At 40.3% G+C, this 19,816-nt stretch overlaps 3 protein-coding genes across 6 annotated transcripts in view; 1 reads left to right on the top strand and 2 right to left on the bottom strand.

Annotated features, from left to right (window-relative positions):
• Window positions 1-2,543, bottom strand: LOC103151754 (sialidase-4-like). The gene is made up of 2 exons (XM_007571970.2): window positions 1,979-2,543; window positions 1-1,353 (listed from the first exon to the last, which is right to left on the bottom strand). The coding sequence occupies exons 1-2, from the start codon at window positions 2,201-2,203 to the stop codon at window positions 409-411; spliced, it is 1,170 nt and encodes a 389-aa protein (XP_007572032.1). The 5' UTR covers window positions 2,204-2,543; the 3' UTR covers window positions 1-408.
• Window positions 2,544-10,239: 7,696 nt separating this feature from the next.
• Window positions 10,240-13,446, bottom strand: LOC103151756 (sialidase-4-like). Its single transcript, XM_007571971.2, has 2 exons — window positions 12,633-13,446; window positions 10,240-12,007 (listed from the first exon to the last, which is right to left on the bottom strand). The coding sequence occupies exons 1-2, from the start codon at window positions 12,855-12,857 to the stop codon at window positions 11,063-11,065; spliced, it is 1,170 nt and encodes a 389-aa protein (XP_007572033.1). The 5' UTR covers window positions 12,858-13,446; the 3' UTR covers window positions 10,240-11,062.
• A 4,358-nt stretch (window positions 13,447-17,804) lies between these two features.
• Window positions 17,805-19,816, top strand: part of cnnm3 (cyclin and CBS domain divalent metal cation transport mediator 3) — a 16,361-nt gene continuing 14,349 nt past the window's right edge. For 2 of the 4 annotated variants that reach the window (XM_007571973.2, XM_016681728.1), the window contains exons 1-2: window positions 17,805-18,648; window positions 19,175-19,509. In XM_007571973.2, coding sequence (XP_007572035.1) covers window positions 17,899-18,648; window positions 19,175-19,509 — 1,085 coding nt within the window. In that variant the 5' untranslated portion in view covers window positions 17,805-17,898. The remainder of the gene's footprint in view (window positions 18,649-19,174; window positions 19,510-19,816) is intronic. The other 2 variants (XM_016681729.1, XM_007571972.2) reach the window with 2 other exon arrangements.

Raw genomic sequence — 19,816 nt, 5'->3', positions numbered from 1 at the left:
TTTGTTTCTGTCACTTCGTCAACAAAACACCGATAGAGGAAACTCCTTATGCTGAGCGTCTACCAAAGATCAGGTATGATATCAGGGTTAAAACATCACGAGTAAAACACTTGTGTTGTTTTATAATAAGTTATTTCACTAGTAATTGACACATTGATTTATCTGTCTTTGCCTATAGTTGACAAGCAGTTGGAAGTATAGAAAATGTCAGATGAATATCAAACAAAAAAAGATTTTCACCTCCACCAATTAATTGGCAAAGTGCCTAAAAATGCTAGTATGTGTAATCAGAAAGTATTTCTTCATGTCATCAGCAAATGATTTAATGATGGTGCAACTATGCTTATGTTAATCCTATTAAGGAGTAAAAATTAATATTTGCAAACTGTGTTTGCAAGGATCAGTGTTTTAGTTTTCAATACCTTTTTTTACTTGAATGTAGCTGAAGACATTGCATGCTATCTGTTCAATTTCAGATGCTTCTCCACACTCCATCAGACATGCAAACCAGCCATCTTCAAGGTATGCCAGGTCAGAGTAACCACTGGGGCCCTTGTTGAGGATCCAAGGGTTGCTCCATGCACTTGGATCCTGTGGGGATTTGTTCAGATACACCCCTAGGTCCACTCTTTTGGACTGACTGGTCGGATGGGAGTAAAGCAGCCACCGCGGCTCCAGATTTGCACCAGCCACTCCAGGTTGAGCTGGAAAGGAGACCACACTCCCCTGACATCCCCCGCCTGTTTCCACGAGCTTCTCAGCAAAAGGGAGGGTGAGGAAATCCTCTCCCCCGTTGTCACTGACTGCCTCCACACGGTAGCCTCCCTCATTGCGGGCATTACAGTAAACGTACCTGCTGCCTTCGCCATCCGAAACCTCGGCCATTTCGCATTCAACCGATTTGTCGTCGAGCGTGTTGCCCAGCTGCCACGTGGCGCCTTTGTCGTCACTGTAAAAGCAGAACGCGCGCGAGACGGCAAAAAAACACGACACGCAGAAGCACGAGGGGAAGCGAGAGACGTAAGCGTAGGCTGGAACGATCAGTCTACCGCTTTCTGTTTGGAGGCCGTGACCCGGACCAACGGCAAACGTTGCCCACTGTTTGGTCTGAGGAAAATTTACTGTCAAATCAGTGACCGAGCTCCAGGTCTCACCGGCGTCTCTGGTCGTCATGTAGCAGAGACGGGCCTTGTTGACGCCCCAGAACCTCTGCCATGGTTCTGAAACGTTTCCTTCGACACAGATGAAAAACAGAAAGAGTGTCTTGGTTGTCTTTTCGTAGACTGGGCATGGATTCATGGGACGATATCCACCAAGATGGACCTTCTCCACCACGTTTCTGGACACTGACCACTGCAAAAGCATACAACTCTGAGTTAGAGCCATGCTGAAATGAATGGCATAGCAAGAAAACAGTTGGTTTAGACCAGTGTTTCTCAAACATTTTCAGATGGAGGACCACTAAACCCATTTAACAAACACTCACGTACCACCTAACTTGAAATTGCCCCCGAGATAACCCCAACATCTTACTATATGCAACCTGAAATGAAAATATTAATGTTAGTCTTAACTGACTGTTCATCTTAAAGAGAAGGATGATGATGACAAAATTATGAACAAGTCTACTCGAGACATTTTGAGTAAGAGATTCTAAACTGCGTATTCTAAGCCCAACATAAATAATAATTTTATTTTAGGTGCTACAGATGCAGTTAGTCAGCGTGGGGCACAGCACTGCTCAAAAACAAAAGTTCTGCAACTCACCCCAAAAAACTGAAAAATATTCCTGCAGACTGAATGACTCTGGTATCTTCAGCTTTTCCAAAGCTTCTCATCCATTATTAGTTTAAACACAATCCTTTGGTAAGCTAACTGTAGCGTCAGACTTTAAGCTCACATCATGGCAAATAAATGCTCTTTTACCTGCAGCACCTTGCAGACCACAGGCTGAGAGAGACTGGTTTAGAAGATTTACCTTAACACTTATTTCAAGAGTGGCTTCGTCTTTGACCAGCTCTCCTGTTTTCATGACCAGCACCTCCGCACTGGCATCATTTGAGGTTCGCCGCTTCTCTGCAAAGGCCAGCAGAATCTTTTGGTCTTGGTCATAGTGCAGAGCAGGAATCCTGTACACCTCCTCCTTGTTGGAAAGGAAGACGGTACTCTGCTGTCCGGAGGTAAGCAAGGCTTTCTTTTCCATAGTTTCTCATCTGTGGGCAAAACAATCAATCAGTGTTTTATCAGGGGCAGAGCTTTGAGGGAGGAGACTTTATTGCAATGAAGTGGGGGCCATGTCAGTGTGATAATAAGCGTCTTGATTAAAGGTAAACAAGGGTGAAGTACCGTACAGTTAGTTTTATCTGAGGTCATTTGGAATAAAGGTTCCTGCGGAAGGGGTCACATGTAGATAAGGAAGATAAGAGAACAGTTTATTATGTCATTAACAGATAAAGCATACCAACCCAAATAATAAAATGCTAAAAGAGACCAAACAAATCAATACAGTTTATGAATGTCAGCTGTGAGTTTTGTTTTCACAGTTCCTGCAACAACTTAAAGTTCCTGTTGGTGGATTGTTGTCAGCGTTGCACATCAGATAAAACTTTTTGCTCATTCTGTCTTGCTAAATAGTTCAAGTTCATTCAGACTGGACAGAGAGTGTGACTATCATTTTTTTCCCCCACCAAATCTTGCCATAGATCTTCAATCGGATTCAGGTCTGATCTTTGACTGGACCGTTCTAGCGCCTGAATATATTTTGATCTGAACCATCCCGGTATATCTCTGGTTGTGTGTTTGATGTCATTGTCCTTCAGCTTCCTGGTCCTTGTTGAAGAAAAGCATCCCCACTGCATGATGCAGCCACCACCATGCTTTCCTGTGGGAATGTTCAGGTTTTGTCTTCATGGACAGAAAGTTCATCAGACTGGCAGCTGGGTTATAAAAAACATCAAAAATAAGGCATAATGTTCCTCCCACTTCAGCATTAAACCTTACTTTGTAAAAGTTCACCACAGAAAGTCCCAATAAATACATCAAAGTTTGCAGCTGTTTGAGTCAAGGGGTTTGAGTATTTTTAAGAGGCATTGCAGAAAAGTAGATAGATATTGTGGAAAGGGTCAGTATGTTTTCCTGACACTAACGATTTATGATCCAAATGTCAATAGTGGATTTTTAAAGAGATTTTGAGAGTTTAGAGCACAGCTTCTGTGTGTGTGTGTTTTTTTTTTCTTTTGTTTTTTCCCCGAAACTAATATCTGCACTGCTCCTATTAGGGAAGGATGATACATCATAACATGTGACATCATTGGTCCCACTACAAATATACCAATCCTCCTCAAATCAGCTAAACAACACGAGGCTGCAAAATATCAGATGTTCAGAACTAAAAGTTCACCAGCCTGAACAAAGACACTGGAAAATCTTCCAGTTACATGTGATGTGACATGAAAATATTATTTATTTATACTGTCATTTCTTTATTTGTCGAGGTATACATCTGACACTGGAACAATTATTGCAAAATGAATTGTAAAAATAGTAAAAAAAAAAAAAGAAAGAAAAAGAACTCACCAACTGCAGTGAATCACTGCCCAGAGGAATCCTGAAGGATATGATGAATGTAGAAGGGTGGCCCCTTATTATAGTCTGCTGTTTTATTGCTCCATGTTTGTGTTATCATATTTTTCTCNACATATATTTGAAAGTGGGTTTATTGTTTGCTTTCTAACTGAGGGACAGCTTATTTTACGTCTTCCACTGGAAATCCCTCACTGTGAATGGTTTGGTGGAGCTTTGGTTCCCTCTCAGAGAGGTGGCCAAACCTGAACCACCCTGTTGCATCTCGTCGTGTTTTAAATGATTTACTGGAACAGTCGCGGTTACAAATTACACTCAGCTTCTGTTTTTATTTATTTCCACTGGGTTAGCTTAGGTTGCAGCTGTTTAATGATCAATAGCTCACCTGAAGACCAAATAAGGGAGGAACTGGCCGTGCTCCCAGTTTTCTGTACGTTCATAGCACAGCTGGCTACTCTGCAGAAACTAAGTGATTCAAACCTGACCAAACTTTTGCCAGAATAAGCTAAACTTGTTTGGTGTCCAACAGAAAAGCTCCTTACCAAATAAACAGGTTTTTATTTGTAACAGCGTGGCATTTTGGGACGTCTCCCCTTCCTTAGTGAGAGTTAATGTGAAGAGTTTTACTGTCATAAAACTGTTGCAGTAGTTTGTCTAAAAAGATGGGAGTCTTTTCTGTTGCAGCTTACAGTTATTTCTTAGAATAACTGATTTTTTGTCATTCATTTTTATGCATTTGTGAAATCAAATAATTTATTCCCTGGTTGTTTGTGGGGATTTTTTTTGTGATTCACATTGTGAAATATCTTTAATTTTATCTTCTGGTGTGTTCCCCTTCTACTCAGTGGTTGTCATTTCTGAGTTTTAAGCAGTAAAAACAAAATAACTGGAGCACCTGAAATCAGAACTTTGTCTTAAATCAACGTAAAAATTCAGCATGGCTGCCATGCTTAGAAAACAATTTTTAAAAAGTGTAATTAAGTTGTTTATTTGCACATCTCAGGGTCTGCTCAATCCTTAACGCTGTAATACACATGTAGCGCCAGCAGGTGGCAATAACCTTAACAACTTAAAAATACAAAAGATCATTGACGTCCACAGTCCGGTTTGTCAGGTGGCAGTAAACGTACCTTAAATTTCCAACTGCCAATAAAAAAACTAAATAATAGGAAGAAGAAGAAGCGCCCTCGCTCTCACAACGTAACTAAACAAGATAAAAACAGATGAGCTAAAAACAATGCCTCGGTGCTTTTTGACGGGTCAAACATTTCTTATTGGAGCCACAAGCTAGTGGTGCGTTGCACTGAAAGTAGGATTTTTGCCTCACACTTAACAGTTTTCCAGTTGCAGGTTGGAAAATTAGGGAGATTTGCTAACTGTTGGTTTGCTAAGCGATCTACGGTTAGCAATACAACCAGAAAAGTTTTTCCAACACCTTCACTGGCATACATTAAACTGTACCATTTGTGCAACTGACTAAAAGAGATTTAAACTGACCTAATAAACAGGTTTTAGTGACTGCTGTCATTATGTTTTATATGATTGGCAGCCATATTGGATTCTAAGACTGAGTTTGATTTTCCGAATCAGAATTCTGCTACAGTGTATTTTTCTGGCTTGCAACTCAGAAACTCTGACTTCCGAGTACAAATTGAATGCACCACAAATCTCCTAAACTTCAACTTAAGTCCAGTACGTTTTGGCTCCATCCAGGATCTTATCAAACGACAATCTGTGCTCGCTTTTTGGCAGAACGAGGTCCAGATCAGGAATTTTGAAATAGTTTGAATAAATGTGAACAGTCAAATGAAACCCAGCAAATAACTGGCACCAGGTAAAATCAGTACTTGAAAAGGCATTAACAGAACAGATAGAGCTGGAGCTTTACAGAAAATGTATTGTTTAATGCTTGAAAGAGGTTTGATATGTGAACATATGTGTTTTAAAAGAATCTAAAGGTACAGAGGTCAGTGGGGGAGTTGGGATGGAAACACTAGTAAACCAGTTGTAATGTCAACGCACTGTTAAAACCTTGTTTCCACATAACTTTTAGGATTCTGATTGATCTCATATGTTGTTAAAATGGCCACCTTCTGTTGGCCTTGGTCTCCAAATCACTTTGACTAAACTATATGTTTATGAAGCAAGTTTTTCATTTTCCTTTTTTTAACCATAAGATTGGCTTTTATGTGCCTAACTACTGAGTTCCCAAATTTAATAAATTGGCTTTTCTAATAATTCTTCACAAACTGCAACAAGTGGGTAAGAATTTCTGTCTCGCACATTTGGGTCAGTTCCGGAAAAATGGAACATCTGTGTGGAAACAAGCTGGTCATGCTAAGCTAGCATAGTGGCTAACTGGAGTTCAAAAGACAACCCATTCTCACTTTTATCCAACGCAGTAGCAACCATCCCGTTAGAAGCTCCGCCCCTGGCCTCAGAGAACCTTCCAGAACAGGGTTTTACCTCATGCTCCTCACACAGTGGGAAGTACATTTTAACATGTCTGTAAATGATGCTGACTGCTTGTTTTGGAGAATTTAGCTGTGTTCAGATGGACTGAAACAAATGAAGCCACTCAGTCCTCACTGCGTGCGGTCTGAGTGTGTTTCTGAAGCTGCTGGTGTGTATTCAATAGGCTCGGGTCATTTTACCAGTTTGTACTTTAAGAGTTTGGTTGTTTTGTACACTACCTGTTTAGCTAAGAAAAGGAGCCGTTAGCCATGGGTTGCATGGTACCAAACACAAATAGTCGATACCTGCCTCGGGGACTCGCTATGACAGCTGATCATGTAAAGATCTTGTCTTTGATCTATTTTTGTTGTACTTGAAGAAAATTGAGTTTTGAGACTTCAATGCCCCCAGACAGGAGCTAACTTAGAGCTACTTTAGCTTAAAAAAGGGTCAAAATTGATAATACTTCATAGAAATTAAATGGTCCAAGAAGAGATTAGATTCATAACCAATGGTAATAAGATGGAGTGTAAAGCCTTAAGGGAAAAAATACAATTAAATAAAAGTCTACAAGAAATGTAAGCATTTTTGATGATTTATCTCCAGGATTCATCAAAAGTTCTAAACTAACAAATTAACCAAGTTTGATATGCAATGATTAAATGGGTGCAAAGTGGTTAATTTATGGCAGCGGTATCCAAAGTGTGGCCCAGGGGCCAGTTGTCATCTACTTTCTTTGGTTTCACGTGTGTAAAGCTGTTAATTGACTGCAAAGGTAAACTATTTTGTCGATGACAGATTTATTTGAAGAGTTTAAAAGAATTAATTTGATAAAAATACAGTTTTATAAGCTAGCATTGATGTAGAAACTGTACAGTTTAGAGTTTTGTTGCATACATTTAAAAATGGTAACTATTTCAAAGCATTGTTATGTGAAAGAGATTCCAGATGCTGGGTTAGCAGCTAGGCAAACTGGTATCCTGCTCCAGGACCTAATAGGCTCTAGGTTTACTGTGGCTGTTGTCATAAAGCAAAAAGCTGTTTATTTTCTTTATACAAGGCTCTGGCTTCTTAAAGGAAAAGTTCCCCAAAGACCCTGCTGAGGTTGGCAGGTTTTACTGGTCGGATCAGGAAGTGCTTCCTCGTCCAACACAGATTCACACGCAGATTAGAAAAAATCCCATCAGAATTTTTTTTTTTTTTTTTTTTTGACATTTTGAATACTGTTTAGGTAATGCAGAATAGTTTTACCTGCAGACAACAGCCTTCAAGATGGAAGAAGTTGCTTCCACAGAATCTTCTTCATTATAACAAGTTGTCTGTCTAGTCCATTTAACCTTTAAAAACGTTATGTGCTCCAGTTGAAACACAGACCAAGATTGTCTAATTAGTGTAAAGAAATTCAGTCAACATTAAGCAGTATTTAAAGATGGCGCCAGAAGACGCTTCCCAGCACTAAAGCATCATGAAGCTAGCCAGCTCTGATACCTGTCCTTTGACTGGCACACATCACAACTAATACAGAACTAATATCCCATCATACCATGGTGTATACACCACACACCTAGCATGTAAGGAAACACTAGCTGTGTTTCCATTAACTGTATAATTTACCAATTTCGGGGGAAAATAAATCACACTTTTCAATAAATAGTTTTGGTGCTAGGATGAGGTGGGTTATGGCCACATTAAAATCAATTTATCTCACAAAACTGCAACGGAAACACTTTTTTTCACGTTACACGAGTCACAAGATCAACAACCGGATGTTTCCACTGGCGTAAACCACAAAGAAAACGACAGGAAGAAGGTGGAGGATGATTGCATAGCATGTTTCTTAATGACTTATTTCATGAACAAACTTGTCCATGTGTTATTTGAATTATGTTTCTTACTTAAATGAATCACTGCATTTGCAAAAGTTTCAACGTTTGCAGAATATTGACAAAGTTTTTAATAGAAACACAGTTACTAAGACCGTATATTAAATAGGTCTAATCCTCAACTGAGCAGTATGTACCATTACATCCCTTCCTACACTAATTTAACCTTTAGCCACCCAGTAAACCCATAGCTAGGCATAATAGGGGCTCATTTTAGCCTAGCTGTCTCCTAAATTATGAATCCAGCTCTGGGAAAGCTCTCGTAAAAATCGCATGCGCATTCAATGTCGTGCTAAAATCACAGTGCCATCTAGTGGCCTGTCATGACAGCTACAGCTGACTCGATGTGTCTTGGAGGTGCTGTCTAAACATGGGATTTTTTCCCAATCAGCATCCGAAAATACTGACAATTTCCAGGCAACGGTGTCATGTAAACGGAGCCTGAATTAAAAAAACCCAAAACAAAACAAAACAAAAACACTTGCCATCATTATTCTCCAGCATCCTCCAGACCAGAAGTGTGAAACCTGCACAATAAATGCAACATAATTAGCCTTACTTTGTGTTTTAGGTAGGCCTCTCTGTTGGTTGGTAGCTCTCATGTAGCTGTAGATAGAACTGATTTCTGGTGAAAGTCACTGGTTGGCTGCAGGAGAACCAGTTTGTGTGCTGGGAAATATGAAGACCTCCTTAGTAAAGATGTATTTATTATAAACATGATATTTATTTATTTTATTTTTTTTGTGTGTGATTATGGATCTGTGAAACGGGCTTCCAGCTGTAACCACAGCTTTTATTGGGTTACTTTGCCCAGAAACACTGTGTTCAGTTCCCTCAGTTATGTTTGGGTTATATTAATGTAAATACTATGTATATGAAAAGATGCTGAGAAACATGTAGAAAAAAAAATAGATCTATTTATTCTGAAATGAAGTTTTATTTCCAATGTTGGAAGACATTACATAGCAATAAACATTGCACAGAGTTGACCTCAACTAATGAGTTGCGCCGATCGTCTTTTTTTTTTTTTCTTTAGTCGTACAAAAACTTTCTTCCTCTCCCTATAATCCTTCCTTTTGGTTGCTTTTTTCTTCCCACGCCTCTTCATCAGCCCGTCACCTTGTCCTGACTTTGACCCTTCTCCTGCCGTGCAGAAGGATTGAAATTCTTTCCTCCCTCGCTCCCGCTCTAATCTGAGCCGTTTTCAGAGCCGAGTTTATCAGCAACCCCCTGTTGTGTTTTTTTTACCTTTTTTTTGTGGTCTTGCAGCGGTGTGGTGATTAGACTTCTTGTGAAGGTTAAATATTTTACAGCACAGAGGAATTTTTTCCACATCACAGATGGAACCGTTTGAACTTTCAAAAAATGGATGCAATCCATGCAAAGAGCAAAAGAGTTGTAGATGAAATGAAATATGAAGTGTTTGTCTCACCCAGCTCTGTTAAAATGTCAAGTTTTTGTGGTGTAAAAAAATGAATTATGAATAATCTATTTTGTGTGATATTTGTCCTCCTTCATGCAATTGAAAAAACTAATCTAAAAATGGACATATTCTTGTTGTGGACCACTTTGAACTGACTGATACCTTTATATAATGAGATCCTTTTTTTTTACCCTTTATGACGTCTCTAAAAAAATATGGCATCTGGCAAAAGTCAGAACGGTCCTACTTTATGGACAGTAATTCAGATTATCAGCTATTAAACTGACGTGTGAATTTGAAAAAAGACTAAAACTGGATTAAAGGATTCTTCTGCAAAATGTTTGAGTGTGCATACACTTTTGCAACCTGGTTGTTGCAACTTTTTCCAATTTGGGTTTTTCCTGTTATTAACTTTCCATTGAGCTGTTCAGAATAAATGTCACATTATAGATGGAAAATGTACATTTTTAGTTATTTAACGTGCCATTTTTTTACATCACAAAACCTTGATGTTATACCAGGGATAGGATACATTGAGCTACTGAGGTGTAGTCTTTTATAGTTTGTATGGGAGCAATGCAAATATGAAATAAATTGTGGACAGAGGACTCATAAAAATAAAACCTTATATTCCAGCCTATAATTACTTTTTTCTTTTCTTATTCTCAAGGTGTAGAAATATTTCATAAACTGAGATTAGGAGGAGGTTCATGTGGACAGCTTTACTGAAAGTCTATCTAAATGCTTTTTAAAGATTTGTAGCCACTAGTGGCCTTTATTCAAATTGACTAGACAGAAAATGGGGGAAAACATGCAGCAAAGCTCCCGAGGTTGGTTCTGGAACCTCAGACCAAACACCACAAGCTGCCCTGAATTAAAGAACGATGAAAAAACTGGTTGAAGGAAAAATAACACTTTATTCATTAGTTAAATCTCAATTAAATGCTTGAATACATCATATTTAGATATTTATTTTCACATCAAAGTTTGATCAAAAGCAAAAAGTTCAATAGATGACCAAAAATATACCGTAAAAACCCCAGGAAACCCGACTTCTTTAGAACATAATCAAAGGATTCAGTCCAGCCATTTTTTTTTCTTTTTTCGTTTTAGTTTGTTAGGATTATAGCGTGTTAATCTGTCTGCACCAGCATCTAGTCAGAAATGATTCATTTTTGACTTTAGAATTTGCGTGTTAAACATGGACCCAAAGTGAAATGGGATTATTCCAGGGTTCATTGGGTTCTTTCCAATAGACAAAGAATCAAGACAAATAGCTTCTCAGTTTTAAGAGATCACTAAAATCCCGGTGTTTGTTTCTGTCACTTCGTCAACAAAACACCGATAGAGGAAACTCCTTATGCTGAGCGTCTACCAAAGATCAGGTATGATATCAGGGTTAAAACATCACGAGTAAAACACTTGTGTTGTTTTATAATAAGTTATTTCACTAGTAATTGACACATTGATTTATCTGTCTTTGCCTATAGTTGACAAGCAGTTGGAAGTATAGAAAATGTCAGATGAATATCAAACAAAAAAAGATTTTCACCTCCACCAATTAATTGGCAAAGTGCCTAAAAATGCTAGTATGTGTAATCAGAAAGTATTTCTTCATGTCATCAGCAAATGATTTAATGATGGTGCAACTATGCTTATGTTAATCCTATTAAGGAGTAAAAATTAATATTTGCAAACTGTGTTTGCAAGGATCAGTGTTTTAGTTTTCAATACCTTTTTTTACTTGAATGTAGCTGAAGACATTGCATGCTATCTGTTCAATTTCAGATGCTTCTCCACACTCCATCAGACATGCAAACCAGCCATCTTCAAGGTATGCCAGGTCAGAGTAACCACTGGGGCCCTTGTTGAGGATCCAAGGGTTGCTCCATGCACTTGGATCCTGTGGGGATTTGTTCAGATACACCCCTAGGTCCACTCTTTTGGACTGACTGGTCGGATGGGAGTAAAGCAGCCACCGCGGCTCCAGATTTGCACCAGCCACTCCAGGTTGAGCTGGAAAGGAGACCACACTCCCCTGACATCCCCCGCCTGTTTCCACGAGCTTCTCAGCAAAAGGGAGGGTGAGGAAATCCTCTCCCCCGTTGTCACTGACTGCCTCCACACGGTAGCCTCCCTCATTGCGGGCATTACAGTAAACGTACCTGCTGCCTTCGCCATCCGAAACCTCGGCCATTTCGCATTCAACCGATTTGTCGTCGAGCGTGTTGCCCAGCTGCCACGTGGCGCCTTTGTCGTCACTGTAAAAGCAGAACGCGCGCGAGACGGCAAAAAAACACGACACGCAGAAGCACGAGGGGAAGCGAGAGACGTAAGCGTAGGCTGGAACGATCAGTCTACCGCTTTCTGTTTGGAGGCCGTGACCCGGACCAACGGCAAACGTTGCCCACTGTTTGGTCTGAGGAAAATTTACTGTCAAATCAGTGACCGAGCTCCAGGTCTCACCGGCGTCTCTGGTCGTCATGTAGCAGAGACGGGCCTTGTTGACGCCCCAGAACCTCTGCCATGGTTCTGAAACGTTTCCTTCGACACAGATGAAAAACAGAAAGAGTGTCTTGGTTGTCTTTTCGTAGACTGGGCATGGATTCATGGGACGATATCCACCAAGATGGACCTTCTCCACCACGTTTCTGGACACTGACCACTGCAAAAGCATACAACTCTGAGTTAGAGCCATGCTGAAATGAATGACACAGCAAGAAAACAGTTGGTTTAGACCAGTGTTTCTCAAACATTTTCAGATGGAGGACCACTAAACCCATTTAACAAACACTCACGGACCACCTAACTTGAAATTGCCCCCGAGATAACCCCAACATCTTACTATATGCAACCTGAAATGAAAATATTAATGTTAGTCTTAACTGACTGTTCATCTTAAAGAGAAGGATGATGATGACAAAATTATGAACAAGTCTACTCGAGACATTTTGAGTAAGAGATTCTAAACTGCGTATTCTAAGCCCAACATAAATAATAATTTTATTTTAGGTGCTACAGATGCAGTTAGTCAGCGTGGGGCACAGCACTGCTCAAAAACAAAAGTTCTGCAACTCACCCCAAAAAACTGAAAAATATTCCTGCAGACTGAATGACTCTGATATCTTCAGCTTTTCCAAAGCTTCTCATCCATTATTAATTTAAACACAATCCTTTGGTAAGCTAACTGTAGCGTCAGACTTTAAGCTCACATCACAGCAAATAAATGCTCATTTACCTGCAGCACCTTGCAGACCACAGGCTGAGAGAGACTGGTTTAGACGATTTACCTTAACACTTATTTCAAGAGTGGCTTCGTCTTTGACCAGCTCTCCTGTTTTCATGACCAGCACCTCCGCACTGGCATCATTTGAGGTTCGCCGCTTCTCTGCAAAGGCCAGCAGAATCTTTTGGTCTTGGTCATAGTGCAGAGCAGGAATCCTGTACACCTCCTCCTTGTTGGAAAGGAAGACGGTACTCTGCTGTCCGGAGGTAAGCAAGGCTTTCTTTTCCATAGTTTCTCATCTGTGGGCAAAACAATCAATCAGTGTTTTATCAGGGGCAGAGCTTTGAGGGAGGAGACTTTATTGCAATGAAGTGGGGGCCATGTCAGTGTGATAATAAGCATCTTGATTAAAGGTAAACAAGGGTGAAGTACCGTACAGTTAGTTTTATCTGAGGTCATTTGGAATAAAGGTTCCTGCGGAAGGGGTCACATGTAGATAAGGAAGATAAGAGAACAGTTTATTATGTCATTAACAGATAAAGCATACCAACCCAAATAATAAAATGCTAAAAGAGACCAAACAAATCAATACAGTTTATGAATGTCAGCTGTGCATTTTGTTTTCACAGTTCCTGCAACAACTTAAAGTTCCTGTTGGTGGATCGTTGTCAGCGTTGCACATCAGATAAAACTTTTTGCTCATTCTGTCTTGCTAAATAGTTCAAGTTCATTCAGACTGGACAGAGAGTGTGACTATCATTTTTTCTCCCCACCAAGTCTTGCCATAGATCTTCAACCGGATTCAGGTCTGATCTTTGACTGGACCGTTCTAGCACCTGAATATATTTTGATCTGAACCATCCCGGTATATCTCTGGTTGTGTGTTTGATGTCATTGTCCTTCAGCTTCCTGGTCCCTGTTGAAGAAAAACATCCCCACTGCATAATGCAGCCACCACCATGCTTTCCTGTGGGAATGTTCAGGTTTGGACTTCATGGACAGAAAGTTCATCAGACTGGCAGCTGGGTTATAAAAAACATCAAAAATAAGGCATAATGTTCCTCCCACTTCAGCATTAAACCTTACTTTGTAAAAGTTCACCACAGAAAGTCCCAATAAATACATCAAAGTTTGCAGCTGTTTGAGTCAAGGGGTTTGAGTATTTTTAAGAGGCATTGCAGAAAAGTAGATAGATATTGTGGAAAGGGTCAGTATGTTTTCCTGACACTAACGATTTATGATCCAAATGTCAATAGTGGATTTTTAAAGAGATTTTGAGAGTTTAGAGCACAGCTTCTGTGTGTGTGTGTTTTTTTTTTCTTTTGTTTTTTCCCCGAAACTAATATCTGCACTGCTCCTATTAGGGAAGGATGATACATCATAACATGTGACATCATTGGTCCCACTACAAATATACCAATCCTCCTCAAATCAGCTAAACAACACGAGGCTGCAAAATATCAGATGTTCAGAACTAAAATTTCACCAGCCTGAACAAAGACACTGGAAAATCTTCCAGTTACATGTGATGTGACATGAAAATATTATTTATTTATACTGTCATTTCTTTATTTGTCGAGGTATACATCTGACACTGGAACAATTATTGCAAAATGAATTGTAAAAATAGTAAAAAAAAAAAAAGAAAGAAAAAGAACTCACCAACTGCAGTGAATCACTGCCCAGAGGAATCCTGAAGGATATGATGAATGTAGAAGGGTGGCCCCTTATTATAGTCTGCTGTTTTATTGCTCCATGTTTGTGTTATCATATTTTTCTCTGGTCCATTTGTAATTATGATAAAAAAGCAGAGTTAATGATTGTCATTTGAACCCAAACCAATCAGTTAGGCGGTGTCTTCATCAAGCAGCCACGGTCATGTTTGTTCAGTGTGAAACGCAAACCGTCCACTGGGTTTATCTCCAGGCTCCTGTGGAAATATTTGTTTGTACCCCACATCCAGGTGGGCTCTGCTCCCTCGTTGGGTAACCTCTACAGACTCACCTCCTCCCTACTGCTCTCTGCTACACTACGGCTCGCAATCTTAGGATAAACTAGTTTGTCTTTATTAACTTATTTTTAGTCTTCCATCATATACAGTGGATCCCTGGTCCTCAGGGGTTATAGACTCCAGCATTTATCTAAAATGTATAAACACTTCTGTCTATTTTAATTATTTTAATAGTTCCAACACAAAATTTATCTCAGTACGTGGAAAAAGACACAATGGCAAATATCTTAGCAGTATCACAGAAAGTTCCAAGGGAAACAAAATGACATCCCTGGATTGGCTACATCAATAGCATGTCAAGTGTTTGCGCTTCCCCAGTTGCATTTTCCTTTGAATATTTTAGATTTGATCTATGAAAAGAATTACTCGATTCTACCAGCCATAACCAGACATGATCTGTAGAATTGGTTATGTGTCTTGACAAGATGGTTAAATAAATCTCAAAAAGTAACACTTCCAATTCTGATCTATAGAAAATTGAAGAGTTAAGAAATTCATTGAAATCTGTTGGTCTGAAATGGGTTTCAAAGGAATTTCTTCGGTTTTGGAACTTCAGTGAATCAGAGTGAAAACTATTATCCGCAAAAGGAGAAAACATGGAACAGTGGTGAGTCTTCCAAGAGTTGACCAGCCAACTAATATTACTAAAAAGCACATCAACAATTCATCCAGGAGGTCATGAAAGAACAAAGAACATCTGAAGCACTGCAGGGCTTGGATAAGGTAGCCATGTTTGATTCAACAAGAATCTGGACAAAAATGGCCTCAATAGGAGAGTTTAAGGCACAAAGTCACTACACAGCAAAGCAAACTGGTTGTTAACCAGAACATCATACCTACAGTCAAACATGGTAGTGGTAGCATAATGCACTGGGACTGCTTTGCTGCTTCCGTACCCGAACTATGTGCTGTAAATTGATGTAACCATGAATTCTGCTCTCTGTTGGACCAGTGGACTTGAGCTCAAGGTAGCAGAGCCAACATGAAGGTTTTCAAATGGAAACAGTATTGAAAACTTTTAAATCTGAATCTGAATCTGAATATGATCGTTCATGGAACTTCTTTAGAAATGTAAACTGTGGACGCTGACATTGGAGTTGGGGACGTATGTGCTTCTGCTACATGGTTAGCATTGACATGCTACTTTAGGCCTGAATAGCTTCGCTGATAGGCTAAGTACTATTAGCACAACTTGAACACAACAGTCTTTTCCAGTGTCACATCAGATTATGTTTTGAAGTAAAATTCATCACCGTTGTTAGTGAACGTCACATGTGCGTCAAATTTACGGATGTACCAGAAACACTTGAACATAAAGATTCTGGTTGAAAAAAAGTGTTTCATTTTAACGTGTTAAATTTATGTATTAGCTGACTCACATATAGTTAACTACTACGAAAGAAAGAGGACTTTAAATAAAGTGAACATTTTCCAAATTTCCGTAGTATCATCCAAAGTAACAAACAACAACATCAGTCTTCTTAGACTTAGAGACAGACTCTTGTTCTCAGCTGAGATCCTGGAGATGCTCCATTTCTGGACCAGGCAGGATGCAGAACCTGTCCTAGTTAGGCAAAGCAAGAAGTGAAGCTTTTTGTTTTCATGGTTAGGTTCAAAGCGACAGGGAAAAGGTTTGCATTTTATCAATAATGACCTGGTTCTCCATCAAGATTTCAGACCATTTTAACTGCCACCAGTCTGACACCTGGTCAGTTTGGGTTTGAGGTAAAAAAAAAACAACAAACAAAAACAACCGAAACCTGCTCTTTTAAAAAGTTAATAGAAACTATGAATGTTGCTCATAGAAAAGCCTAACCTTGTTCTGAGCACCGGTCAAAAATGATTAGAACACTAATAATTTTTAACCATTGCTTAAAACACTTTTCTTCTCGATGTGTCGTGTCCTATTTCAGTAAAATATAAGGAAAGGTTGTTAGCTTTTATTATTTTTATTTGCTGCTATATTTGATTCTGCGATATTGTTTAATTGTAGTTTGTATTTATTGCTGATTAGCTGATTATTGACTTCATACTCAGTGATTATGCCAGTTGTTTTACCAAGGGTCTATTTATTCACCTGATATAAACGCTCATATCAGGATCAGATGATTTCAGAGTGAACTATAAAGTTAGGAGGAATTTCCAATAATGGAAAAATATCAGATGTCAACATTGGTCTAAATTTTTAAATCTCTGCGTTCATTTTTTTTTCTCCAAACATTTCTGTAACATTTGCCGCTCTGAATAGATTTTATTTAGCTTGACTGGAGTGAATGGGGTAATAAAAGGTCAAAATTTTGTTACTGCAAAAACTTTTAGCCAGAAAAAATAAGATTAGGACATTTATCTATAAAATATTAACCCTTGTGTAAATAAACAAAAAAACAAAAAAAACAAAACATGAATGCATCCTTCTTTCTCATAACTACAACTTTAATGTTAAAAAATTTTGCAGTGGATCGCACTGTATTTCAGTTTAAAAAAAAATAAAACCAAAAAATACCCTTACACTGTGAAAACAACTAAATCTATGATATAAAGAATATAGCTAAAGATTATTTGCATTTAGCATTGAGGTGTGATCTATTGCCAGACAGACCCTAGATTATTATATTAGTGATATAATAATCTAGGGTCTGTAAGGTGTTTTTTTTATTTTATTTTTTCCCCTAAATGTTCTCATCTGCCTTCTAGTTGTCAGAGGAAATGATAAACATCAGGTATCCTGAGGGGGTCAAATGGAGGCTTGTTAGAATGTCTGCCCTGAAGCCCAAAAGAAGTTGCTCAGCCCCTGCTGAAGTCAATCAGTGTATCAGAGGAAGAGAACTTTGTCCATTGAAGACTTTAAATAAGTTGACAAACACAAATCAGTCAGACCTGCACAAATCAATCCTTTGTGGTTTGAAAGAAGAAATTCTAACATTTGCAGACAGACCTATTAAATATTAATCATTTTTATGAGCACATGTGGTGAAAGGTATTAATTTAACTTTAGATTTAAAAAAGGACGTGTGTTCAGCAGACGGGTAGAGCCATGAATGGCTTGTTTTCAAGAAATCCAACAAAGATGGGCGTGAGCTCGTTCTCGTCTCCTGTGGCTGTGGACACACACTGCGAAGGGGCGGAGCTTTAAAAACAAAAACAGCCAAGAATCCAGCGCCAACATGGACGCCACGCTCACTCGCTCACCTCATGTAAAAGATCACGAGTCGACCCTAAATGGCCACCGAAGCTGCTCAGTTGCAGCGCTCGAGTGGGCGGGACCAATGGCAGACTGGAGTCACATGACCCGCGCAGAGCCAGGCTGAGCAATTCCAATATGGTGGCCAGCTTGGCAGGTCTACGGTTCCTGTTGATGATATTGTTGTTCTGCGGGATCAGATTCGGCGCCTGCAGCCAGGAAGCTCCGCAGGTCGTGGGGCTGCGACTGGAAGACCCAGGGGGTCTGGTGCGCATGAAGGACCGAATCATCTCGGCGCCAGAAGGAGCCACGTTCCAGCTCCGTCTCTTTGGGGCTAATCTGAATGGAAGCTGGCCGTGGCCGTGGCTCGCGTTCGCTGGGGCGGCTGAGGGAGCCGCAGGGTCGGTCGGTGATGCCCCGGACCCGTGCAAAGAGGAGTCCAGTCGGCAGGAATCCGCCTTTAATGCAACGGAACCGTTCAAAGCGGACGAGCCGAACAGCGGGCTGCTGACGGTGGAGGTGAAGAAGCGTGGGAGCATCTCCGCGGATTTCTACCACCTGTGTGTACAGAGAGGGGGGATGTGGGCATCAGTGGGCCCGGACAGACTGCAAGTTTGTCCGGGAGAATCTACAGTCCCTCCACGGCTGGATATGACCCCGACGACAGCCCCCCCACGGCTTAATATGACCAAGACGGCAGTCCCCCCGTGGGGTCTGGCTCTCCTGGTGGTGCTGATGCTGCTGATCTGCGGGCTGCTGAGGACCGTAAACTTGAGCCTGCTGTGGCTCGACCCCGTGGAGCTCTATGTTCTCCACAGCTGCGGATCCGAGGAGGAGAAGCGAGCCGCCAAGCGCCTGGAGCCTATCAGGAGGAGGGGGAACTTCTTGGTGAGTTCCTGAGGTAGAGCAAGTTGGAACTTAACACGATATAAGGGTTTCAGTCGATATTAGTTTATGTTTTGAATATCTGAAATGGTATCAAACTGGTGGTTTTATCTCTTTGTTCATATGCATGTTAATAATTAACGTTGTTTTGACACTAGATATTTATACAACAAACACTGGAATCGACCTGGTACCTTTAGACTGCTAGTTGGTTGCTTAACCCACAGAGCCATGGTAGGTTCATCAGGATGTAGATGGCTAACTAGTGACTGAGTGAATTAGTTGGTACTTTGGTTAGCTGGCCGTGAGAAGTTGAGCTGTTTAGGTCTTTCCTCTGCCTACATCCCCCAGAATGCTGTGCGGTTCTGGATCGGATTTCAGTGAAATTATTGAACATTGTATCGGACGTATTATATATTGATATTGATCATGTGTTTATCTCACTATGTATTGTTATTAATTCGTTGCCCAGTCCTAGTCGGAGGGCCGTTTCGTTTTCTTCTTGCCAACAAAGCTCTTTCCCACTCAGACATGCTCGCTGCTTTTCCTCTGCGTCTTGGGCCACTCCGTCATCGGGGTGCTCCTGTACCGGGCGCTGGGCTCCATAGTCTCGGCGGTGTTCACCAGCGGCTTTCTGATCTTCTTCCTGGCTGAGCTGGTTCCTCACGTCCTGTGCTCCGGCTACGGCTTCCAGCTGGCGCCCGGGCTGACCTGGCTGGCCCAGGTCTGCATGGTGCTCACCTGTCCCCTGTCCTGTCCGCTGGGGTTGATTCTGGATCTGGGCCTGGGGAGAGACATCAGCACCTGTGGGATACGGGAGAGAGCCATGGAGATGATCCGCGCCAGCGTCAATGACCCTTACAGGTACTATGAACAAAACTAAGATAATAATAATAATACATATATAGATACTACATTTAGCATATATTTGATATAGAAAAAACGATTTTAAATTTATTTAGAAACCTTCTCAATCAGTTAACCACCATAACATCACATCATTACATCCCTGCTTACTACTGAGAGTAATGTAAATACGGATTTATCAAAATGCGGTGAACATCGTGTTGAAATTCATCCTGGTTATTAACATTATCATAGTTTTGTAAGAATATGTTTGAAAATTTACAACTTTCGGTATCATCCAAAACTGGAATCGGTGCACCTCTCT

The sequence above is a fragment of the Poecilia formosa genome, unplaced genomic scaffold, assembly GCF_000485575.1.
Source record: "Poecilia formosa unplaced genomic scaffold, Poecilia_formosa-5.1.2 Scaffold291, whole genome shotgun sequence".
Classification (NCBI taxonomy): domain Eukaryota; kingdom Metazoa; phylum Chordata; class Actinopteri; order Cyprinodontiformes; family Poeciliidae; genus Poecilia; species Poecilia formosa.
The sequence above is the reverse complement of the archived record's forward strand: the minus strand, read 5'-3'. Positions and strand labels throughout refer to the sequence as shown.